Consider the following 15,460-nt stretch of genomic DNA (forward strand, 5'->3'; position numbering starts at 1 on the left):
TATGATGTAGAAGTTCTGGCAGTGTTTCATAGCTAGCTGCATCAAGTCTCTGGTGTATCACTTGGATCAGGTCTAACCCTGTGATAAAGTATGTGTTTGTCCAGTTCGTCACAAGGGAGTGCTTAAAGAGCCAGTGATACTGCAGTCTTGTATTATGTGGGAGGCTGTAGCAGAAACATCTAGTTTCAAGTTTTATTTGTTTGAGCACTGGTGTCTTAAAACCCTTTCAATACTGCCTTCCCTGTGCTCATGATTTGGGTATGAATAATGCTGTCTTTCCCTTTATTTCTTCTACATAAGCTATCAATGCAGATTTACCATTTCCAGGCAGGCTACATTTCTTACTCATTTTCCACTTGCCCCAACATAGATTCATCAAGTAGGATTTTATTTGCAATAAATACAATCTTTTGAACAGGCATAGCATTGGTGGTTGCAGGCAGAAGCACAGGCTTGTTCACCTGGGCTCACCCTAGAGCCCTGCACTATCCTGACCGAAGCAGCCCTGGTGCAGTTCTGGTGCTCAGATTTGCTGTCAAGCACAGGGATAAAGCTCAGCTGGGGAAGTCATCAACAGCTTATAAAGGCTATATGGCTGCTTCTGTTACTGCCATGTCCCTTTGGCTGTACCAAGAAGCCCCGCATAGGGATCTGTGCATCCCTTAAAGCACAGCGTTGCCATGTTCTGCAGCAGTGGTTTAGGCGGGTGTCACTGGCACAGCACTTAACAAGTGACTCCACTCACAGGTATGATGCTTGAAGTTACTTTGGTCATCAAATTATTATGTTTAATTCTGCTTTATTTTTGCCCCCCTTTTTTTTTTGCTATGTCTGGATGGTCCTTTTTCTTCTGCTTATGTCTCGGATCCAGGGACTGCAGGGATCTTGGCTTGGATCTGTAAGAGGAAACCCTGAGCCTCTTGCCACCACCACCTACCTACTGCAGCATCCTTAAAGACTGGCAAGAACTTTTGGGTTGTGCTTGAGTATCTTGCTGGGTAGGACAGCAAGGAGAAAAGGTGGTTTGCTGGTTAAGGTCTTTCAGTGATACCCAGAGCTAGGCTCCACACCCTCTTCATGTTGGGCAAGTCTTTGAACCTGTGCCTCCATTTCCTCAACTGTTAAGTAAGTAGGGAAAAAAACCCCAAACACCACTGACCAATATGGAAAAGACTTCTCTGTAAAGTGAATTTACCTGTGCAGACTTGCTGTGTAGCCATGAGGAGCCGTTTCCTTTGGTCAGCCTGCAGGAATGCCTGCAGACTCAGCACACTTGTACCCTTGGTAGGAGAGGCTGTATCTCATTAACACCCTGCTCATCTGCAGAAGCAGCTTGTTTGATTTCAAATACTCTCCTCCCTTCCATCCTTCAGTGAGAAATGCATTTGATTAGAAGGTGCAGAACTTACAGTGGAGACTGAGAAACTGAAAAGGTTTACCTGTATGTTCTGTAAGGGTGAGCCATGCTAAAAATAGCAGGTAGGGGAAAAGGTGGTGAAAATAAATGCCCTCATACTTCCCTGAGTGTCCTGAAAATAATGAGCAGGTACCTAATTATTTTGTAGAGGAGATATGAAGGCACGCAAATATTCCAGCTCAAATTCCAAAGGTCTGTTTTTTCATCCATCCCAAACATGGTTTCCATTGGCTGTCTCAGGCAGGTCCTGCCTTAACACGCTGGTTTGTGTGCATGCCCCAGTGAGACCAAGTGAATGTAAGGTTAGGGAAGCCTTTCAGAGTCACACAAGAAGCAGCCCTTCTAGCCCTGATGCCAACAGTGACCAACAACAGATAGTAAATAAAATACACAGGAACAAAAAGATGAGCACAAAATTATACATTCCCACAATACTCTTCTAACTAACTTCAGCAACTTCTTCCTCTCAGACTTCCTAAGGCAGAGTTGGTGTCTTTATAACCTGAAAGTGCTTTAGTTATCAGTATTGATACAATTTGTTCCTTGCATACAGAGACACAAAGCTCTTCTGAACAAACACTGAGTCTAGGGCTTAAATAGGTGGATTAGAAATTAAGTGAGGCCTCACACATAAAAAACATAGTAATGTGTATCTTGTAGCAGAGAATGAACCAAGTAAACTCTCCTTGTCACAAGTCACAATGTAAACGGTGCATATTCATTCTACGCCTCAAAAAAAACCAAACCCCCAAAACCACAGCAGATACAGGCCTGCTTCTGGTTCTACAAGTCAGCATTTTCAGGCTGATGAGATCCCGTGGCATCAGGTTCCCACATCCTTCTGCAGGACCCGACCTACAAGCTTGCAGCAGCAGCTCCAAGATTTCTCTGTTCAATGATCTTAAGTGCAGAGTTCTGGGTGGGGGATATGGAAAAGCCCAAAGCACGGAAGAGGAAAGACATTGCCAGGAATCTGCCACTAGCAGTCTTTAACTTGAAAAAGCCTGCAGGAAAACTGGAGCTGCTACCAGCCTTTCAGGATGGCCCCCTCCACCCAACTCAGCTCTATCATACAATCCCAAGCAGGCGCAAATAGAAGGCTCCCACATGGTTTCTGAAATTCTTTGATAAAACTTGGCCCTTCTCCACAGAGAGTCATCAGGTAAGAATGTGGAGTGGACATGGACCCCAGGGCTGCTCTTATGGTGAAAAGACACCACTGTACGCTAAAACACTTCACCTACCTGTACTTGATAAAGTGAGATCTATTAAATAATCACACATTTACAAAAGTTTTTATTGCACATTCTAGACTTAATTTACAATAAAATATAGTAACTGCAAATCCTGTTTTCCCCCGTCTCTGTGGTACAAAGATCTGCAAATAAACGTAACTCATCTTAGGAAGACATATGCCAATAGGTGTATAAACAATGTAATTGTTAAATAGCTATTTTCTTCTACTGGCTCCTTCCCAAAAGTCTTAAAGATAATTAAAAAGAATACAGAGTAGGACCATCTGTTTTTTAGTATTTTGGCTTATTGGAAAAAGGGGTCTGTGCTTGGAAGAACAACTCAGGAGACCAGCCAGCTGCCCCTTCTAACATACCCCTTGAATAATTTGCACTTGAGAGGAGACTCTTGCCTTCTGAAGGAGAACAAGTTTTCAGGACTGTATTGTTTAAAAACAAGGCCTTGGTGACACCTGCAAATACAGGAGTTGTTAGAATCTTGGCTGTATCCCCAGGGTTTAATCTCTCATTTTGGAAGAACACATCATTTTCACTGTTCTCTTTGCTTTCAGAAATAGGGTTCCTGCCAGCATGCCCACAGGTCGATTGCAGGTCAGCAGCCCAGCTAACTGTTTTTAAGTTTAAAGATCCAGTTGATTTCAACCTTTTGTTCACAGATGGAGGGATCCAATCCTCCAAGTTGGCAGGCGGTTGGCTGTTAAGGAACTGCTGTGAAACAGAGCTATGACTTTCTTTGTCTTCCCCATTACTCAGCCTTTCACGTTTCACTAACCTGCCAGTAAGCTGCTGCAACAGAGTGTTTTGAAAGGAAGACCTAGATCGCTTGCATTTGGAATGGATTTTAGTGGGATTTTGGGGGGTGAAGATAGTGACAGAAGAGCTTTTCCCAACAGGCCACAGTTTCTGGAAAGGTTTTGTCACAGGAGTCGACTGTAAATAAGGAACAAAGTCTTGAGCGCTAACTGAATTGCATTCTGAAGGACAAAAGGAGTAAGTTACTGGTGTACTGTGCTTACTAAAAGCAGGAGGGGACCTGTGTAGGGATGAGCTCGGTTTTGAACTGTTACAGAGAACATCATCTCCAGGATAAAGCACCAATTCAGGAGCTGTGACCTTTTCTGTCAAAGTATCTTCCTGTATTAAAGAATTACATGATTTATTTAGGAATTCTACAGGTTTTGCTACCTCTCTTGCACTTGTTTCAAAGAGATCAGCAGAAGCATTGTAGCTGCCTTCAGGGAAGATACTGTTCCACAGCCTCTCTCTCCTGTTAACACTTTTGAAGGTATTTTCTGACAGTTCTGTCAATGGTTTTAATTCTCTTTTGTACAGCCTTCTTGTATTGCTGGGAGTTGTTGGATCAGAGTCCCATGCCCCTGTGAATGTAAGATCTGTTCTTTGGCTTGGTGTAGAAGAAGAATTTTCTTTATTTTCACAACCTGCTAAACAGCTATCATGTGCAGAACACACATGGGTAGCTGCCTTGCTCCCTTTTAAGCAGGAGGTTTCTCCATGTTCAGCAGTACACTGCAGACTAATAAAAGACCAAGATGACTTTGAAATGTCCATATTTGCTTCTTTGGGCTGCACATATCTGCTCTCGGAAACAGAAGGCTCTGATGTAACTGGCAAGGACTGTGACAGAATAGGTAGACGAGGGTTAGGTATAAAGCAAGATGCTCCACATTCCTTGTCAGTTGAAGATAAAACACTAGAGGAAGACTCACATTGTGACACCTCATCACTCGGAGGATTTGCATTCGACTGAAGACAAGCGAACAGTATGTTTTCCCAACTACCATTCTCTGCTGGTGGCAAGAACCTCCCCGAGATGCTCGCTTCAGGCAAATCAGCAGCTAGTAGGGTTTGCCTGGGATACGATTTGTTAAGATTTACACCCAAGTTGCTACTTTCAAGAAGGGTCTGTTTGCCTGCATCAAGACTGGGTGATGTTACAACACTCTTGCCACCTTCTATTCTGGCTAAAAATTCATTTAGGCTTTCTGAGAATGGGAGCTCATCCCAAAGCATAGAGTCCGTCTGAGACACTCCAGCTACATTTATGTGATTAGATGCCGAGGCATCTCTCTCGTAAAAAAAGGAGTTGTGGGATTTTTCTGGGTAAGAATAATTTCTACTGTTAGTCTTTGGGTAGATGCTTTTTACCCCAAATTCCAAGGGATGTTGTAACAACTTGGAACTGTTTCCATGTAAACACTCTGTCTTTGAAGAGGATACTCTCTCTAATTTATCAGTTGCAGAGATACTGTCAGTCTGACTAGGTTGTGAACTCAATTCATTACCCTCCTCCTTATTTCCTTCCTTCACAGAAGAGCTACAAAGCTGTGAATCCCAAAAAGTTTGATTGTTGAGGCTTACACTGCACGATTCTTCAGAGACAGGCCTCCCCTCTTGTTCATGCTGTTCACTCACCAGCTTTCCCACTTCCAGAGTGGGAAAGTCTTCCGCTGTTACCCAAGCAACAGATGAAGTCAGGCTGAAGGACTGCTGCCAGGACCCTAAAAAAGTTTCTCTGCCACTAGACTGAACAAAGCAGGAGTTTCTGCTCAGGCTAGACAAGCTGCTGAGCTCACTGACAGGTTCATCTATTGGAGCTGAAGATGCATCAGCTAAGTATGAGCTGTTGTTACAGCTCCTGAATTTTGCCAGCTGCAGGAGCTGATCAAAGTAGCTGATAACAGTAAAGCCAGTAACAGCAGCATTTGGCAGGAAGATCTGGCAAGCTGTAAGCTTTTTTGTACTTCTATTAATTCTGGAACAGTTTTGCAAGATGCTGCTGACAGCAGAACGCCCTCCATCTTCACTTGCACAACCCTGGGGGGAAAAAAAACAAAAAAACAAACAAACCCAAAACTTAGTACAATGCTTTATTTTGTGATAGAAAAAAAAATAAAAATTAATGCATGTCTTTTAAGTCAGGCTTAAATTTAGGTCTTACTTTTTGTCAGGATCTGCAGGGAAGAGAATACAAAACAGTCTGTCACACAAAGCAGTACGCCCTGGGAAATAAGCACTGGCAAGGGCTATAAAGGGCATCACAGTGAGAGGTTCTTTGCTTGTTGCAATTACGCAGAGTTTTGGAGCTGGAAAAACAACCAAGAATTCTAAGGACTTCACAGAAAATTTCTTCCTCCCTTTAGGGCATGGGGTGCTTCCGGGCTTCCTCCAGTGCAGTTCTGTGCAAATGGCTGACTGCCTAAGGCCAACACTTCTCTTTTATCTAGGAGGCACTGGGCAGTACTTGAAGCAAAGCCCTCTGGTACCAGATACCTGACTTGGCAGCTCAGCTATCAAAGCCAGCATGATATTTTCTATGCGCTACCTCTGTGAAAGGGAAATAAGCTACAACCTTTATCTTCTCAGATTTATTTGGAGAGTAGTGTTTCAAAGGAGCCTCAGCTGCAATCCTTTATAGAACCTGCTTCTCTCTACACAGAAATTTCAGGTGAAAAATGACATTAAAAGCAGAGGGAATTATCCAATGTTTTGAGAAGTGGAAAAACCCTTTTCCTCCTCCCCCTCAAGGTCTGGCAATGCCAGAGAGGCCAAAAAGCAAATATAGCTGTCTCAAATTCAACAACCCTCCTAACTCCTGAGTCTATGCAAAGGTTGAGGCTGAAGGCTGTTAGCCAAGGACAATATCCTTCTAGGTAAGTCTTAAAAAAGTATGTTATGTTGATTCTGAGTTTTATCTGGCAGAGTGCAACTGTATGCATAGCTGAACACAACTATATGGAAATGTTTACAGCCAAAGGCTGAACAAATGGTCTTCAAATGTGTCTTCAGTCCTTGTGTGTGCATGAGCAGCAACAACGCTGTTGATATGTAGAATTACTTATGTTTGTAAAGGCACCAGACACAGAGACCTGGTCATAGAACCATAGAATCATTTAGGTTGGAAAAGACCTTTAAGATCATCAATTCCAACTGTTAACCTAGCACTGCCAAGTCCACCACTAAACCATGTCCCTAAGCACCACGCCTACACATCTTTTAAATACCTCCAGGGATGGTGATTCAACCACTTCCCTGGGCAGCCTGTTCCAATGCTTGACAACCCTTTCGGGGAAGAAATTTTTCCTAATATCCAATCTAAACCTCCCCTGGTGCAACTTGAGGCCATTTCCTCTTGTCCTGTCACTTGTTACTTGGGAGAAGAGACCAACCCCCACCTCGCTACAACCTCCTCTCAGGTAGTTGTAGAGAGCGATAAGGTCTCCCCTCAGCCTCCTTTTCTCCAGGCTGAAAAACCCCAGTTCCCTCAGCCGCTCCTCAGAAGACTTGTGCTCCAGACCCTTCACCAGCTTCGTTGCCCTTCTCTGGACACGCTCCAGCCCCTCAATGTCTTTCTTGTCGTGAGGGGGCCAAAACTGAACACAGTATTTGAGGTGCGGCCTCACCAGTGCCGAGTACAGGGGGACGATCACTTCCCCAGTCCTGCTGGCCACACAATTTCTGATACAAGCCAGGATGCTACTGGCCGCCTTGGCCACCTGGGCACACCACTGGCTCATATTCAGCCGGCTGTTGACCAACACCCCCAGGTCTTTTTCCGATGGGCAGCTTTCCAGCCACTCTTCCCCAAGCCTGTAGCGCTGCATGGGGTTGTTGTGACCCAAGTGCAGGACCCAGCACTGAGCCTTGTTGAACCTCATACAACTGGCCTCGGACCATCGATCCAGCCTGTCCACATCCCTCTGTAGAGCCTGCCTACCCTCCAGCAGATCAACACTCCCGCCCAACTTGGTGTCATCTGCAAACTTACTGAGGGTGCACTCGATCCCCTCGTCCGGATCATTGATGAAGATATTAAACAGAACTGGCCCCAATACTGAGCCCTGGGGAACACCACTTCTGACCGGCCACCAACTGGATTTAACTCCATTCACCACCACTCTTTGGGCCCAGCCATCCAGCCAGTGTTTTACCCAGTGAAGAGTACACCCATCCAAGCCATGAGCAGCCAGTTTCTCCAGGAGAATGCTGTGGGAAACGGTGTCAAAGGCTTTACTAAAGTCTAGGTAGACAACATTCACAGCCTTTCCCTCATCCACTAAGTGGGTCACCTTGTCACAGAGGGAGATCAGGTTAGTCAGGCAGGACCTGCCTTTCAGAAATCCATGCTGACTGGGCCTGATCGCCTGGTTGTCCTGTATGTGCCGCGTGATGGCACTCAAGATGATCTGCTCCATAACCTTCCCCGGCACCCAGGTCAGACTGGCCTGCAGTTCCTCAGATCCTTCTTCTGGCCCTTCTTCTAGATGGGCATCACATTTGCTAACTCCCAGTCAACTGGCACCTCCCTGGTTAGCCAGGATCACTGATAATTGATGGAAAGTGGTTAGGGGAGCACTTCCACCAGCTCCCCGAGTACCCTTGCGTGGATCCCATCTGGCCCTATAGACTTGTCTGTGTCTAAGTGGTGTAGCAGGTCGCTAACCATTTCCCCTTGGATTATGGGGGCTTCATCCTGCTCCTGATCCCTGTCTTCAAGCTCAGGGAGCTGGGTATTCCGAGAACAACTGGCCTTACTATTAAAGACTGAGGCAAAGAAGGCACTAAGTATCTCAGCCTTTTCCTCATCCTTTGTCACTATGTTTCCCCCTGCATCCAATAAAGGACGGAGATTCTCCTTAGCCCTCCTTTTCTTGCTAATGTATTTATAGGAACATTTTTTATTGTCTTTTATGGCAGTAACCAGATTAAGTTCTAGCTGGGCTTTGGCCCTTCTAATTTTCTCCCTGCATAACCTCACGACATCCTTGTAGTCCTCCTGAGTTGCCTGCTCCTTCTTCCGAAATTCATAAACTCTCCTTTTTTTCCTTAGTTCCAGCCAAAGCTCCCTGTTCAGCCAGGCCAGGCTTCTTCCCCGCCAGCTTGTCTTTTGGCACATGGGGACGGCCTGTTCCTGCGCCTTTAGGATTTCCTTTTTGAAGGATGTCCAGCCTTCCTGGACTCCTCTGCCCTTCAGGACTGCCTCCCAAGGACTCTGTCAACCAGGCTCCTGAACAGGCCAAAGTCTGCCCTCTGGAAGTCCAAGGCAGCAGTTCTGCTGAGCCCCTCCTTACTTCTCCGAGAATTGAAAACTCTTATTTTGTGATTGCTATGCCCAAGACAGCCACCAACCATCACATCACCCACAAGTCCTCTGTTTGCAAAAAACAGGGCCAGCCGGACACCTTCCCTAGTTGGCTCACTCACCAGCTGTGTCAGGAAGTTAGCTTCCACACACTCCAGGAACCTCCTGGACTGTTTCCTCTCTGCTGTATTGTATTTCCAGCAGACATCTGGTAAGTTGAAGTCCCCCACAAGAACAAGGACTAGCGATTGTGAGACTTCTCCCAGCTGCTCAAAGAATATTTCATCTGCCTCTTCATCCTAGTTGGGTGGTGTATAACTGACTCCCACCATGATATCTGCCTTGTTGGCTTTCCCCCTGATTCTTACCCATAAACACTCAATCCTATCATCACCATCATTAAGCTCTAGACAATCAAAACACTCCCTAACATACAGGGGTACCCCACCGCCTCTCATTCCTTGCCTATCCTTCTGAAGAGTTTACAGCCATCCCTTGCATCGCTCCAGTTGTGCAAGTCACCCCATCATGTTTCCGTGATGGCAACTATGTCATAGTTTTCCTGCTGCACAATAGCTTCCAGCCTCTCCTGTTTGTTTCCCATGCTGCGTGCATTTGGTGAATGGTTCCAGTTAAATAAAGTTAATCCATGAAGTCCTTGAACTTCCATGACTTAAGATGCTGTGCATTAGGAAATTCCTAGCTCAGATACAAACCTCATGGTACCTGAGGGAGAGGAAAACCTCCTGCCAGGTAGGATTTAGTTCACAGACTTCATAACATGACTCACACAAGCACCACTTGAAGAGAACTTAGAAGACTGTTTCTATGGAAATATTACTAAGAACTAATATTTCAAAGTCTGTTAAACACATAAAAGAGCCACAGATGCATATGTTGAACAGCTGTACTTTATCAACATTTTTAAACATGCTCTTAAATCCAGAAGTATCAAAATGTTGCAAGGGGATGCGTTTCTCCCTACATTTCAGACACCAGGAGACTATGCAGCGTGGGAAAGGTAGGACAGTGCTTGAAAAGACAGTCTGTTTCTTGCTTGAACTGTACATGGTTTTTCACAGACTCCAAGCTGTTACTGATATACACAGGAGCTGGCACTGCTCAGGCTCTCTGAGAAGCAGCCCTGACAGGCTGTCAAGCTGACTACTGCCATTCAAGATGGCTTTTGGATGTGATTCATTTAAAATAACACAGGAGTCGGGGGAAGAGGAGCAGAATCCTTCCCATGTCCTAGCCCTAAATTTTCTCAAATTCCCAAAAGATGTTGTACATGATGCTTTGGTAACTCAGTCTATGCCTCCGACTGGCTACAAGCTAATGAAAAAACTCATTGTAAGAGAGTAATGTGGATTAAAAGTTACCTTCACTCCAAATATAAATCTTTTTCCAATGAAACAGGTTTCCACTGCTTGAACTAACACTCCTGGAGGTGCATCTGTGTTTGTTTCTCCTGACAGCTGATTGAAGTCTTGAATACACCTTGAGTAAAAACATACAGAAGTATTGGACCAACAGAGGAAGCCTTATATAGCATTTTAGCTGTAGTATGGGTAGGACACATATTAAACAGAAGATACTGTGCTAGCTTAAACTAAACACAGAATGAAAACAGGAAACCACAAACGTATAAATTTGATTGTTTAGTTCACTTAATTTGTTAGTGAAAGAGAAGGAAACAAAACAACCGCTCTGAATGGGTTTAATATACACACAACTTTCAGGTTTTCCCTGTGTGGCTGTGATTTTTGTATCAACACTGTATAATGCTCTCAATATGCAGCTATTGCTTACACATCCTTTCTGCCCGCATCTTTACAGCAACAGCAATATCCATATTAAGACATGCAAATAACTCTGTTTTTTCACAGCTGACAGCAGTACAGCAGTCTAGTGTAGAATGCCTGCCATGAGTATGTTATTAATGATGCTAATATGGGATTTAAAAAGTGTTCACCTTTGACCCAGTGATAACACAAAGCATTGGAAAATAACAGAATAGAGAAAGAAGCAGTGAATGTATCTGAATAGCCCATCCTGGCAGTTTCACATGTCAGAAAGTCTGAAGCTTATAATGTGGGTGGTCAGGCTCTGAGGACTAACAGGCTTTCTTAGAAATCCCTCCTTTCTAAAGGAAAATCTGGTCACATTAAAGAAAAGTCATAAGGTGCACACTTTTTTTTTTTTTTTTTTAAATCCAAACTGTTAAAGAAAACAAAACCCAAGGGCTCTATCTTTACCTTAAGATTCTTCTTCTAAAATCTTGAGGAAAAATTATGTCTAAATCTCTGGAAAAGCCAACTTACTTAGTAATGTGACATTAGACAAAGGAAATTCAATCATCTCAAATAAAGGAGGAAGGACGCAAGGAAGAAGCCCAACCAACCAAACTGTGAAGCTCACTTAGCAGGTAGCTGTAGCTGCCTTCAGTAGATGAGTGGAGGATCTCTTCTACTACATAGAAGTAATCCATCTCAAAATTTCAAGATTTCAGGAAGAAACCAAACTTTTCTCAAGGTATTGGGTACCAAGGAAATGCTGGAAGGGAGCACTTTAGCAGCTTCTTCCCACTCGTCTCCCCACCATCCAAGTTCATCTCAATTTTTTTAAGCTGAAGAAAAAGCAGCAGCTATACAGTTAGAAACAATCCATTCCTTACCTCTGCAGATTTTCTGCAGTGACCCCAAAGAATGGATCTAAGCAACTTCCAAACACGGTAATGTCAAACAAATCATTAGTGTCAGCAATCTTTAGGGACAATCTATATCTGTAGCTTGCATCTTTAGCTTCACCTGTGCAGCCACATTTTACACAGTTAAACCTGACAAGACAGTAAAAGGATAAAAAAGATTGAATACATGAACTTCTGTTAATCACTGCTGAGGTAAGAACTTATCTGCAGCCCTAAGTATTACTACTATAATGTATCAAATATTTCATTACAAACTATAAGATTCTTTCTTGTTCTTTACTCCTTGAGGCATTAATCTCACCACAGACTCAGCAAGGTGTCTGTATCATGACAGAATCCCTCTGGCTTCTTTTACTGATTTATTAAATGCTAGCCTGTTGTGAAGTTGGAGAAAGACAGTGGGCTTTTACCCGCTGGGAAGTAATTTTGAATTACTTGCACGCCCATTTTTTGCGTTTTGTTCTGGTTTTGGATTTTTCTTCCTGCAGCTTTAGTATAATACCCAGATTTAAAAAATCATCAGGAAACAGCACTGTTATCATTTACTTCAACAGAATTAAACAACAGATATTATTGCTTTGTAAAGTCAGCAATGTGCTGACATTCACTGATGTACTGTTCTTCTGTGTGTCACAGATTTCACATAGCAGTGGGATTAAAAAGGAAATCCCATACCTTTCTGGACACACAGTAAGTGGAAGAGTCATACAGGACTACCTGATGCATTGCACACATAAAATGAGAAGAAATGAAAAAAAATTAGGACTTGATTTGCAGGGCTTTCAACCAATGCTTTCCAACTTAGGAACAGCACTGAAGAACTAGACTGCAGGGGATGCACTTGGAAGCTATTAACACACATAATTTATTCTCCTAAACTGTTCTTCGATACTGCATGGCACTGAATGCAATAGAACTCTTGATCCGTAACAACCTCCAAGCCCCCACTGGAATACAAAGAGATCTAAATAGTGGTCAGTAACATAAATATCTGAAATTAGCACTTATTTCTACAATGGCTGGATTTTCACCAATTTGTTTCAACTTGTGTTCAGCTAACAGAGATTTCCAAGGCCTCTGACAGTTACAGTTAACAATCCCCAAAACAGGACATACCTCCTAGAATCCAGTAGCAGCCTAGAAAAGCATTTTTGACAGGCAGGATAGGTGAAGCAGGAGTTCTGGACGGAAATTACAGAGGCAGCCAAGAGTCCTCTCACACTATTCATGTGCTCACCGTATCACCTGAAACAAGTAAGTCAAAACAGTCCAAAGAGTTCTCATTTCTTGAGATGTTAACATTAACTGCTTTTAGCTGGGTTTTTTGAACATTTTGAAAGGCAGCCCTCAGGAAACCATGATCTCTGTTTGAAAATGGTAGTCCAACTGAGGCAACATCTATTATTACCCTTAATTAACCCTTTAAAAAAATAATGAAGATATGTAATAAGAAGCAACAGGCTGCCCAGGGAAGTGGTTGAGTCACCATCCCTGGAGGTATTGAAAAGACTGTAGACGTGGCGCTTAGGGACATGGTTTAGTGGTGGACTTGGCAGTGTTAGGCTTACAGTCGGACTCGATGACGTTAAGGTTCTTTTCCAACCTAAATGATTCTGTGATTCTATGTGTTCATGATATTTGCATACTACTGCAGATAAATCATGCAAATTCCCACTCATATTTAGGGAATCTTTATTAGAACTATCCTTGAGCACAGCACTGCAGCAAATTGGTTTCTGGTTTTTTTTCCTTAATTTAGAATGAAGTCACAACATGGGGTTAAAAAGTGAAATGATTCTACACTTGTAATTCTGCAAATGCCTTCAATATCAATGACTTTGAAAGGAGAGGATGCCCAAAAAAATCTCAAAGGGCTCGCAACAGCAACTATATTCATGCCCTTTGAGCCAAAGGAACAGCTCTACAGTATTTACCACTGATTTCAAGAAAGAGGCCATATGGATATGACAAATAAATGAACTGAATATTTAAATAAAGAGGAATTAATTTATTTTTATTCAGTATTACTTTCCTGCAGAATTATCTTGCCTTTACTATCACTATACTTTCCAAAATATCAGTTTTTAGGGAACGTCCCCTATTTTAGAAAGTTAACTTTTTTCTCAGCAGATGCTAGAAACATGTAGACAAAAATACTCTAAGGCACCTCAAATCATTCAGTTCCAACTTAAATGACCAAAATCTTCTCTACAGCTGAATTAAAGGACACCTTAAAAATCCTTCTTTGCACAAGCACTTTTATCACAGTAATAGCTAAATATACAACTCTTCTCAATGTAAGCTGCAGAATAAACTCAGAATAGGAATTGAATTCACATCTTCATCCCAGAACTCCCTCAGGGAGGCAGAAGGCCAAGGAGATAAAGGAGACTCAAGTACAGCTTTTACATGCTAAAACCATTCAATAATCAACAATGATGTTTTGTTAGTATTTTGCCACAAAAAAAAGTTCAACTTACAGGCTATCCCTTTGCCCTCAGGGGCACCGTTCTCAACATTCTGGTAAAAACAATCTCTGTAACATGAGTACTAGAAAAATGTGAGTGGCTAAACTCATTACTCTGAGTAGTTCAGAGAAGAAGGGAAAAAAAAAAAAAAAATCAGCTATCCCAATATTGCCCATGGCAGAAAGGTGAGGAAAACGTGAGGAAAACAGAGGCAGGAAAAGGTAAAAGCTTTACTGGGGGGGCCAACAAAAATGAAAAAAAATCTGTCTTCTGAACATGTATTAACAAGAGACTCATTTGACCTAATATATTAAATGGTGCATGCCTTCAATTCTTGCCAAAACAGAACTATTTTATTTTAGTTACAGTACAAGATACCAGTAGAAAGTACCTGGAAAACATACCAATATATAGAAAAGAAATAATAAAATTAAGTCTGATTTTGTTGTTGTCCAAGAAGGTGGACTTGGAGAAACCAGCAGGTGCTCCGCATTCCAACTGGTTTTCAACTTAGAACTATATAAACAATGTATACTGTTGTCTGCAGTTTTTAATGAAATAAACCCCCCCACACACCCCGGAAAACATAGCAAATACTTCAAGTATTCCACTAGAATATGGGAGATAAAGCATAGCATGTATGTATTCACATTGGTTCTGGTAAGAGTTCCTTTTAGAGCAAACAGACTCAAGTTCTACATCTCTATTTCCCTTTAGCAGAAATATAGCACTTGTATCTGGACATAAATTAAAAAAGGACTGTACAAACAGATCTGCTTTACTTTTTTTTTTTTTTTAAAATAAGCAGACCAAACCAAACCTCTGGTCCCAGCCCGGGAATCACACAGCACTCCAGGCGCTCCCCACCGCCAGTCTCCAAAGAGCGCTGCCTTTCAACAGCCCTGAAGTCTCACCAAGTTTTCCATCAGTGCCTGCTGCCCTCCAGCGGGCTCACTGCCTTAAACTCTCCCTAACAAAAAAAAAAAAAAAAAAAAAAATCGAAACGCACAAGAAGAGTTGTAACAGGTCTCACGCTGCAATTTTTACCCCTTAACCAGCAGCCTCCTCGCCCACTCCGGCCCCGAGACGCCCCCGGAGGCCGACAGCCAGCAGCCAGGCCGAGCTCGCCACTGAAGGCCGGGCGGAGCGGCCTGGCTTCACCACCCCCCCCCCCCCCCCCCGTCGCTCGGCCTGGGCGCTTTAAGCTTGGCTCAACCCCCAAGGAAGCGCTTCAGTTCCTGAAGCATTACCGTTCTTACCGACGCGCCCAATTCAGCGCCGTTATACGCCGTCTCCCGGCCCCAGGGACCGCGCTGAAGGGAAACAGCGAAGCGCTGTCACCCGGGCAAGGGCTGCCCTCGGTGCCCTCGGGCCCGCAGAAAGGCGGTTACCCCGGCCGCGCCCCCATCGCCTCAGCGCTGCCCCGGGGAACCGCGGCCGGAGCCGCCCCAGCTCTGAGGAGAACCCGGAAGACCGAAGTGACGGTTGCCGAGGGCCGTTACTGGGGGCGGG

General features: G+C 43.6%; 1 protein-coding gene across 4 annotated transcripts; it reads right to left on the reverse strand.

Annotated features, from left to right (window-relative positions):
• Nucleotides 1-2,696: 2,696 nt before the first annotated feature.
• On the reverse strand, nt 2,697-15,421 carry DDIAS (DNA damage induced apoptosis suppressor). 4 transcript variants are annotated; one of them, XM_052812720.1, is made up of 6 exons: nt 15,208-15,421; nt 14,863-14,918; nt 12,597-12,725; nt 11,448-11,609; nt 10,153-10,270; nt 2,697-5,505 (listed from the first exon to the last, which is right to left on the reverse strand). In XM_052812720.1, exons 3-6 carry the CDS (start codon nt 12,707-12,709, stop codon nt 2,944-2,946), a joined length of 2,955 nt encoding a protein of 984 aa, XP_052668680.1. In that variant the 5' UTR covers nt 12,710-12,725; nt 14,863-14,918; nt 15,208-15,421; the 3' UTR covers nt 2,697-2,943. The 4 variants fall into 4 exon arrangements, with proteins under 4 accessions (XP_052668680.1, XP_052668681.1, XP_052668679.1 ...); XM_052812721.1 differs by having other exon boundaries at nt 14,769-14,918; XM_052812719.1 differs by lacking the exon at nt 14,863-14,918 and having other exon boundaries at nt 15,212-15,421.
• Nucleotides 15,422-15,460: the final 39 nt, after the last annotated feature.

This window comes from Harpia harpyja, chromosome 17 (genome assembly GCF_026419915.1).
Source record: "Harpia harpyja isolate bHarHar1 chromosome 17, bHarHar1 primary haplotype, whole genome shotgun sequence".
Lineage (NCBI taxonomy): Eukaryota > Metazoa > Chordata > Aves > Accipitriformes > Accipitridae > Harpia > Harpia harpyja.

What these genes read in the sequence shown, in the direction of transcription:
- DDIAS (XM_052812719.1), bottom strand. Translation starts at nt 12,709, where the DNA reads ATGAATAGTGTGAGAGGACTCTTGGCTGCCTCTGTAATTTCCGTCCAG. An exon ending in ACTGCAGAAAATCTGCAGAG is followed by an intron (nt 10,271 to 11,447) that starts GTAAGGAATGGA and finishes TTTTTACTCAAG; the next exon opens with GTGTATTCAAGACTTCAATC. An exon ending in GATTTATATTTGGAGTGAAG is followed by an intron (nt 5,506 to 10,152) that starts GTAACTTTTAAT and finishes TTTTCCCCCCAG; the next exon opens with GGTTGTGCAAGTGAAGATGG.